The 9,374-nt window shown below is 37.5% G+C and overlaps 2 protein-coding genes across 2 annotated transcripts; both read right to left on the reverse strand.

Annotated features, from left to right (window-relative positions):
* Positions 1 to 3,119: 3,119 nt before the first annotated feature.
* On the reverse strand, positions 3,120 to 5,217 carry LOC108968118. Its single transcript, XM_018931904.1, has 3 exons — positions 4,943 to 5,217; positions 3,292 to 3,850; positions 3,120 to 3,220 (listed from the first exon to the last, which is right to left on the reverse strand). The coding sequence occupies exons 1-3, from the start codon at positions 5,114 to 5,116 to the stop codon at positions 3,180 to 3,182; spliced, it is 774 nt and encodes a 257-aa protein (XP_018787449.1). The 5' UTR covers positions 5,117 to 5,217; the 3' UTR covers positions 3,120 to 3,179.
* Positions 5,218 to 7,088: 1,871 nt separating this feature from the next.
* Positions 7,089 to 8,267, reverse strand: LOC108968117 (anterior pharynx in excess protein 1). The gene has a single exon (XM_018931903.1). It carries the CDS (start codon positions 8,092 to 8,094, stop codon positions 7,255 to 7,257), a length of 840 nt encoding a protein of 279 aa, XP_018787448.1. The 5' UTR covers positions 8,095 to 8,267; the 3' UTR covers positions 7,089 to 7,254.
* Positions 8,268 to 9,374: the final 1,107 nt, after the last annotated feature.

The following is a 9,374-nucleotide window of genomic DNA, read 5'->3' on the forward strand; positions in this document are numbered from 1 at the left end:
GAATAGAGTATAATATGTTTGCAACGATGTTTGTAGAACATAGAAGGAAAGGCGCAGGCTCTGTAAAATTTAATTAATTTTAATAATCAGCGCGATGGGCTGAGTCGTGTCCGTCTGTTTGTGTATCCATTTTTCTGTACGTATATATGCGAACTAGCGCCACATATTTTAAGATATGGATTTAAAATTTTGCACACGACCTGATGATATCAGACCACTATAGCCATGCAAGCTGAACACTTGATATCAAGTGACTGCTTGGACAACTGTTTTATTTAACGAGATTTCAAGCAATTTACTATGGATTACTGGCTAAGATATTGGCAAGGTCTCTCAGGGAATTGGAATCAAGCGTTGGTATGAACAACTTTTTCGTTTGATGCTATATCTTCACGAAGTTAGGCATTCCGTATTTTCCTGGGACAGTGGTGYAAACTCGGAAGAAATCATTCATACGAAGTCCCTATAACCTATAGCTGTCATACAAATTCACTTAAGAGTTTTTTTTTTGTGTTCGTGTGTCTTACTAGAACACATATTTAGGCACACTGTATTTCTTCAATAATCATGAATTATTTTAAGTAAAATATAGCAAGAAAACGTTGCATATTTCAAGGAGACATTATTTGATTTACTTGATTTGTGATAGAAGTTCAATGCAATTATAATAACCTTCTAAAATTAATATTTAATTACAAGAAAAAACGATGTTACAAAATTCGAAATACTCCTCAGGTGTTGTTCTANAAATTTGATTAAACTCTACTAGTTCTAGTTTTTTTGAACTGTGTTCCTCGCTCCTACTCCTATAATAATTTCACTTAACCCTTTCGTCCCGAGTGGTACACATATTTACCAGCGCAATTTTAAATACCCTTAAAGTCTTAAATTGCTCTAAAAACGGTATAAAATTATACCAGCCGGTAACTCTAAATATTTTTGAAAGTATGGCAGGCGTAAGTTTTACAGTTTGTCTCTTACCCACGTGTTATCGGAGCTGAATGTGTAATTACAAGTGATTTTTAGTAAAAAAAGGGCGAATCAGAAGTGACATTGTAAACATTTGTTTTATTTCCGAAGAGAAAGTGGTTGAAAGTCTGTCGGATTTTTCTGCGGGTTCATCTGACGAATATGATCCTAGTGAAGATAAAACAGATTCATCATTTGAAGATAGTGAAGAAGAAACTGCATCAGAAAATGAGAATGAGTTTGAATATATTCAAAGTGATTTTCAGGAGTCGTCAACATCACAGCCAGCCAAAAAACCCATTGCATGTTTCTGAGGATTCATCTACAGAATCTGAAGCTGAATGTTTTCAACCTAATATCATCAATCGCATTTTTGATTGGTTTGAACCGAGCGATTCATTCCGTCCTGCCAAAACTATTCCACTACAAAGGTCCAGTGTATGTGATGTATCAAAACAATCCACTGCAATGGAAATTTTCCATAAACTCTTTCCGCATTCCTTATATTTACATATAGTCGCTAATCAACGACTTGAGTTATTGAACAAGTGTAAAGGGCAACAACAAAAAATGATAAAACTAACAGATAAGGATGAAATGCAAAAAATTATAGGATGTATGCTTATCATGTCATATAATAAGCTTCCTGGACTAAAGCATTATTGGAGTCAAAAAGAATCTATGGGAAATCGAACAATAGAAAACTGTATTTCTCGTGATAGATCTATGGTCCTTACTTCCAAGCTTTACCTTTCCCAGCCAAATAAACCACCGGATGCCACAAAATCATATTATGTCGATGACTTGATTTCCCGTTGGAAACACAGCTTTAGTAAATGTCGTCAAGATAGTCCATTCCAGAGCATTGATGAGAGTATGACTAGGTTCAAGGGACGTTCTTCTCTAAAGTAATAGGTGCCCATGAAACCAATCAAACGAGTTATCAAACTATAGCTTCGTTGCGATGCCGATTCTGGATATACATATGATCTCAATGTGTACATTGGTAAAGGTACAGAAGTAAGTAGCGATGCATTAACTCTTGGAGAAAAAGTTGTTAAGACACTTGTCGGAACAATTAAAGTTCCTGACGTTGTTCTATGCCTTGATCGCTTTTTCACCAGTGTAAATTTACTGGAAACTATCAATTTTGCGGCGGTTGGCACCTGCATGACTAATCGCAAAAATGTACCATCAATAACAGGAAAACTCAAACGAGGAGAATTGAAGTTCAGATGCACCGACACGGGACTTTGGTGTACGAAGTGGCAAGATACGAAGGAAGTCTTATTAATGAGTAGTTGTCATAAACCTAAAGTAACTAAAATTTCAAAAAAGGATAAGACAGGCCAAACAGAGGAAATTGACTGCCGGGAAGCAATTGCATTCTATCGGCAAAAAATGGGAGGAGTTGACCACGCAGATCAATTCATAAGTCTCTACCATCACGACAGAAAGTCCTCGAAGTGGTGGAAAAAAGTGTTTTATACTCGCCTTGGGATGTGTACAACAAACGCATGGATTATTTACAACGACTTGAGGTGTAAGAATGAGAAAGTTCCTTATCTAACATATGTGATGAATCTTGCCGAGGAATTGATTGCCGAAGGAAAAAATACTACTGAGTTACCATTACCAAAAAGAGGTCCAATTTGGAAGAAAAGAAAACTTTATGGATCAGCATTACATCTCCCTATAGAATTTGCCGTTAGAAGACGCTGTACTCGTTGTTCGGTAATGAAAATCCAAAAAAGAACCAAAACGATTTGCGATGAATGTAATGTACCGTTGTGTAAAGATTATTTCAAGCTGTATCATACAAAATAAACTAATACATTTGCAAAATATATGAGTAACACTAAAAAATATATAAAAAGTTGTTAGCTTCTTCTTACCTGTTGGTACATATTTGTACCAGATAAAAACCCTACTGGTGCCCATATGTACCAACACTCCCCCTTACCCCATGGGTTCCCTAAACATTTTTTTAAAATTATTTCAAAAGAAATGTTATATGTTGATGCAATATAGTTATTCTAATCTAGTATTTTGATTACATACGCGAAATTGGTATTCAGGGACTAAAGGGTTAAATTTAATCTCGTTACGTTGTAGTTGTTTTCAATGATTTTTATTTATATTTTAAACTCGTTAAATACTGCATTATGCTATAAATAATATACTCYGCGTCGCGCCGCCAAAAAGTCATCTCAAAACTTCATAAGTAAGCTTATGGGRATATCATGTGCACCTGAAAAACAAAATATTATATGAAATTTTATTTTCTATAACAAAATTGACTACATCGACTAAGCGACCCACCTGTCTCATGTCGAGTTTGATATATACGCACACACAGATAAACGATGGGGATCAACATGATTCCAATAAAAATGCAGCCGATAGTAATGATCCAACGCGCCTTTTTAATATAAGCGGCATTTTTAGCATCCATCGCATTATCAGCACAATGGTATACTTTCCAATTCGCACTGTCCTTTTTATAAACTATAGATTGATTCGACTCATGGCAAACYGAGAACTTCTGGTCCAGACACTGATTATTTTCTGACTCGCAAAGTTTCATGCAGAAGTTTTCGGAATCATATCTCCAGCATTGACAGGAACACATACTGAAATCAGCAGTAGCCTCAGCGTTCCGTTTGCTTAATGCATGTTCTTCTGTTAGCCTCACATCGTTATTTAGATGTAACGGTATACATACAGTCTTTTCCGCAATACTGCGCAACTCGTAGCCTTCCGCACAATCGCAAATACCCGGCGCGATGCACGTGCCATTTTCGCAGCCTGCAGGACACACGGGTWCACAAGAAAATACAGTTTCGTTGCAAAATCTTGCCTCATAGCCCTCTCCACATAMCTGTACGTATATAAAGCAAAAGGAAAGGAATATAGTAGTTATTTATTATTAAATATTGACGCAAATTAGGGTTTTTATTTTTTGTCATTGGGCGGAGTTAACGTCCTAACGTTAAACTATCACCACAATAATATGTAAACTACATACACATAGTATATTTATACTACATACTATAGACCTGAAAAACTTGAAACCGAATAAGAGAGTTTAGTTATAAAATAAAGCAAAAATTTTAACTTTGGCTGAGTTCAATAGCTTCGGCGAATTTATTTATTTTGAAATCGTAAAATCTATTGGTAGCCGTGAGTAGGTAAAAGCAATTTAAAATCGTGAAATRGGTATATAATATCGAAAGCCACATAAAACTTGTAAGGATACTAGTGGATCTGGCCACGCGTTGCCMTGGTATACATTGTGTACTATTATTCATATGMTAAACTATTCCATACAGTGAAAATTTCATTTACGCATAAGAGCGAAAACATTTTCGTTGCTACAAGAATCCAGGGGATTGTATTTGAGGTTTAATTTTGAATATGTTCATAMTAATAAATGTCAATGGAAAAATTAAAAAATTTAAGGCTGTTCTCTCAGTTAGGTTAATAGCATCTGTCAGTTCTAGTTCTAGTCAGAAGAGACTCTTTACCGAAAGAAGAAATCTTAGTTAAGTTTACCAGAACTTTACTAACAAGTGGCTGCTAACCAGACATTGAGAAAATRGTCCTGCAGATTTGGCATACGAATCACCATAATCTACAAAAARCTTCGAGTAATGGCAGGGCATATGTATGCCATTTGACTTCTATTGCTAAATGAAGAGTTCGAGTTATTAGTTAGTTTTTTTTTTTTTTAATTTGTAAGCGCTTCAATGCAACCGAATTAACGTTTTTCATGTCGAAAATAATTGCGTTCACAAGTTAATGTGTAAGGCTTATATACGGGGCAAAAAAATTTATATTTGACGAGAGATTCTCCTCTATACTCGATACTTAAGCACTACATGTTATTTAATTCTTTCATTTCTGTGATCACTGACAAGCATATAATCATTTTATTTTACACTAAATTATACCATAAGTTGTGAAAACTGACCTCTCCCGCAACATTTGTCTCATATTTGTTGTAATCATTTTGTCCTTCCGACCTATTCAAGATCTGATTTTTACGAATTTTCCGCAGTTTCTCGATATTTGAACTCAAATCGGCCGAAACACTTCCGAATAAAATGAAGCTGGCCGTCAGCGTTATTAAATTTTCGAAACGCATCTCAAAATAAGAAATAAATTTGGGTAAAATACACAGTTAGGATTCCTTGTGATTGCTGAAAATCTCTTCAGCACAACTTGTATTACAATAGTTTCGCTCAAATCCACAATATGCACTGAAAACTTCAAGATTGAATTCAAGCATATAAAACGAAAATTTGTTGTGGTCAAAAAAATCTTTCATTGCAAATAAATGTATAATATAATAAACCACTAAAATATTATATTTTGCTTCTAGTYACAATCAGACGTTAATATACAGTGCTGTGAAATATTTTAAAACAAATAGAAAATGTTGAACAGGCTGAGCTGAAGACGATAGCAAGTTTTTATACGAAGCGCCCGCGCCCAAAGTGCCGTGCAAAAACTCTCTTTAAATGGGTATAAGACCACTAAAAAGGGTTCCACTTCGGAACACCATCCTTCAGCTAACCAGTAAAGCGGCTATTTACAAAAACATCGTGAATCAAACTGTCATAACACGCACCCTGTTTATGTTGTATACGTAAGAAATAAATACAACATTGTACAAAGTGCTCCATTATTCTGGATTTTCCAGACAAAACCGCAACATATTTTCAACATTTTTGTTGTTTTGTATGCCCTCCGTATTTAAATAATCCACTACTTTGTATGAAGTAACAATAACTTCCTTGTTGTTGGACTGGATGGGTTTTCCATGGATTATTACGATTTGATAAGTGTTTTCTGAGAGCTGCCTTCCCGTCGAAATTTAATTACTTTCAATTTTGTGCTATTATAAACACCTTATTTAATAAAAATTATTTCAACTCAAAATTATGGTGAATTTAAAGAAAATTATCATTAGTTGAGACTATAATCCCCTTTTGTAGTATTTATTTTCGGACTTATTACGAGTGAAAATATCATATTCTAATGAAAAAGAATAGATTTTAGATTGCTTCTTTGCACAGCGATTAGTACACACAATAGTGGTTTCAATGATCTTCTTCTTCTTTAATGGCGTAGACATCGCTTACGCAGTTATAGCCGAGTTAACAACAGCGCGCCAATCGTTTCTTCTTTTAGAAAACTCGTACCATCGACTTATCATGTCATTGTCTATGCCTCTGAACCATAACCTAGGTCGGGAATGATGAGTGTCTTATAGAGTTTGGTCTTTGTTCGTCGACAGAGGACTTTACTTCGGTCGATTCTCTTTTCACGGGACTTTTACAAAGTTTGGTGCATGGTAAATATCTGGTCAGTTGTTGATTTGGCTAAATCCTGGAGGATGGAGTCATCTTACGGTCTTTGACTAAGTATCCCCTCGGCAGCCTAAGAACGTCCGTTTGAAGGCGAGCTAAAGTGAGGATTCGAAACATCGCTTTCAGAGGATTGGCCGCTGTGTTTGGAACCTATCATATAAAAAACAGCCTGGATGAAAGACCCCCGACCCCTATTTTGATGACCATAGCAAACGAAATAAAGATAACGATTTGAGGGCATTCACTTGGAATGTCCGGGCCCTGATGCCGCTGCCCAGCTGGTTGATGTCTTCGGTGGTGGCGGCGGCGGTGGAACCTTATATGCGATGTTGAGAAGGCTTATCCCACAGTAGTGGGCGCAGATTGTTGGGTCTGGGCATGCTTTTATGCGACCAAATTCTACAAAGAAACTGATGCATGCTCCTTACCAGTTCCTCGTAGCCGTGCTTGAATAACTCGGACGGCAATCCATCGGCCCCMGCCGCTTTRTTGTATTTCTGAGCGGTAATTGCTTTTAGAACTTCTTCATGGTCGGACAATGGAACGTCTACCCCATCGCCAGTAAAAGAGGAGTCTCCTGGTGTTATGCTTTCACTGCCATTCAGCAGGCTGGAAAAGTATTCCCTCCATAATTTTAGTATACTCTGGGCATCGATTACTAGATCACCTSTGGGTGTTCTACCAGAGAATGAAACTCTCTTAGATGACGGTATTTATTACCTTTATATGAGAACATGTAGTAAATATATTTCTATATATATTATAGTCCACATTTATTCGCTTTACTTAAACCTCTTATTTACATTAGAACATATAAACACAAGCTTAGTTTTAATAAAAAAAATTTTGACATCCTTCTTATGGGGTTAAAACTCTCGAAACTACCTACGTCTAAATCTACAAACGTACATTACGTATTAATCTCTGGCACAATTTTATTATCCATCTCTTCACTAGATGCYTCTTCATCACTACTTTGCTCTCCACTATCGTACACCGTAGCATTAGTCAAACCTTTTGTTAAGCGTTCAGCGACCTTTCGCATCAATTCTTCCATACTCATCTCTATCTTCACGCACAAGCGCTGTGCGACATCGTAACGCTGATCGGGCGCTGCGCACTTTATGCCTTCGCACTTCAACGGCAGGAACCACCATTTGTTGGTATTCCGAAAGCCTTCACTACAATGACAACGATTTCGAGCCACGCATTGACTATGCCGCGGGCAGCCRTTAGCACAGACTGGCCGACAATCCAGCTGATGCAGCTTCTTATTGTTCGGATGATGCTCCTCGTAACCCGGCAAACAATGACACTGATTGGGCGTAGCACAATGGCTGTAGCGCGGGCAGCCAGTAGCACAGATGGGTTCGCAAAAGCCGAAGAACAGTGGACTGTAGCCAGGACAGCACACTTTGGTGATTTCCCAGCGTACGCGCGGTTCATATGTGAGATAGTTTTGGGTGGCGTTGGCTACRGTGACGTTGCCTAAGGGCGTGTTGTGCTCTGCTGTTTCCAAAACATCACTGAGATCTGCGSTACGCTGTATATGTTGGCGRTCATTCGTATGCAGCACTGGTACTTGATATTTCACACTAACATTTCGCTGGCAATATCTGCCGGTGATGGTGAACGCTGTCGCGGCTTTTATGCTGAGCAAACAACAAATCATCAACACATAGAACTTTACTTTGCTTCCATGTTGAATTGGTTGTGRGACGGATAGGTGTGCTACTACCGATTGAAACATCGCYGCAGTCCTTATTGTGAAATACCAGCAGTTCTATGTGGTACTAGTTGCTTGGAATCGCCCGCTTTGATGTGTATTAACCGCCCGCTTTCAGTATTCCAAAGGAAATAATGATGTACACTACTGATCAGGCCACATATCTTCGCATGTTTGTTTTCGCGCATTTCGCTTCTTTAATATACATATTATATACTTTGCTTTGTTATTATTTATGTGGTACGTTTGTGTGTAAATATATTATTATGATTTCAGAATTATCAACATTCCCGCGCTTCTGTTAGTTCAACTGATAATTACAGATCGTTCTGTGCATGCTGCGAAATCAGAGAATACCCACGTATAGAAAGCGATATACAGGGTTTGTCCGGARAGTAATATGATTGCTTCTTTTCCGCCGCACCTGTCCCTCAAAGCGTGCGCACATAGACTAGATTCGGTAGCGGGCGAAGCACCTGGAGAGTGAGGACAAACATTTTCGCGCGWCGTGTTCCTGTGAGTGGTGCTCGATACTCATGGTTTTTTTGSCATCAAAGGCATCGTCCAACATGAATTTGTTYCTCCTGGACAAACCGTCAACGCCAAGTTYCAKAGAATGCCTTCCGTGAGACCTTCAATGCTTGRAAATCGCGCTGGCAGCGCTGCATCAACGCAGAAGGAGCCTATTTTGAAASTTTTAAAATAATTGAAACGATTGGTTCTATTAAATCTATTTAAATCGACTCGGTCCTATCACTTTCCGGACAAACCCTGTATGCTTGTGGACTAAGCTTCAGTTAGGGCGGTTCATCTCACATGTTAGGCATGTCGGTCTTCTAGTTGAAACTCCATTTAGAAATATCTCCATATTCCAAATMATTTTAATTAATTTTTTCATATCTATAAAAACTCTGAGAATTTTATAGTACAATCTGCGGAAGTACAATCGCATCGTTTGTCGGTACGGTACGCACCCTGTATTAAAATGTATCACTAAAATATTCAGTTGGGATTTCCTCAGATATAAATATTATAGTTCTTATCGCTTTGTGGTAAAGCAAGCATACATAATACATACACAAAAATATRTGTGGGCATATGCCGCTTATCAATCGGAATTTTTTGTAATACAGTAGTCATTGGTTAAAAAGAACCTTAACACATGTTATAGGAATAAAAAAACAGTTTTAGTGGAAAATAATAATAAAAAACAAGTAAGGAAGGGCTAAGTTCGGGTGTCACCGAACATTTTATACTCTCGCATGATAAAGTGATAATCGAGATTTCAGGCGTGGTTGTGAACC

Source organism: Bactrocera latifrons, unplaced genomic scaffold, assembly GCF_001853355.1.
Source record: "Bactrocera latifrons isolate USDA-ARS-PBARC rearing strain unplaced genomic scaffold, ASM185335v1 scaffold_203, whole genome shotgun sequence".
Classification (NCBI taxonomy): Eukaryota; Metazoa; Arthropoda; class Insecta; order Diptera; family Tephritidae; genus Bactrocera; species Bactrocera latifrons.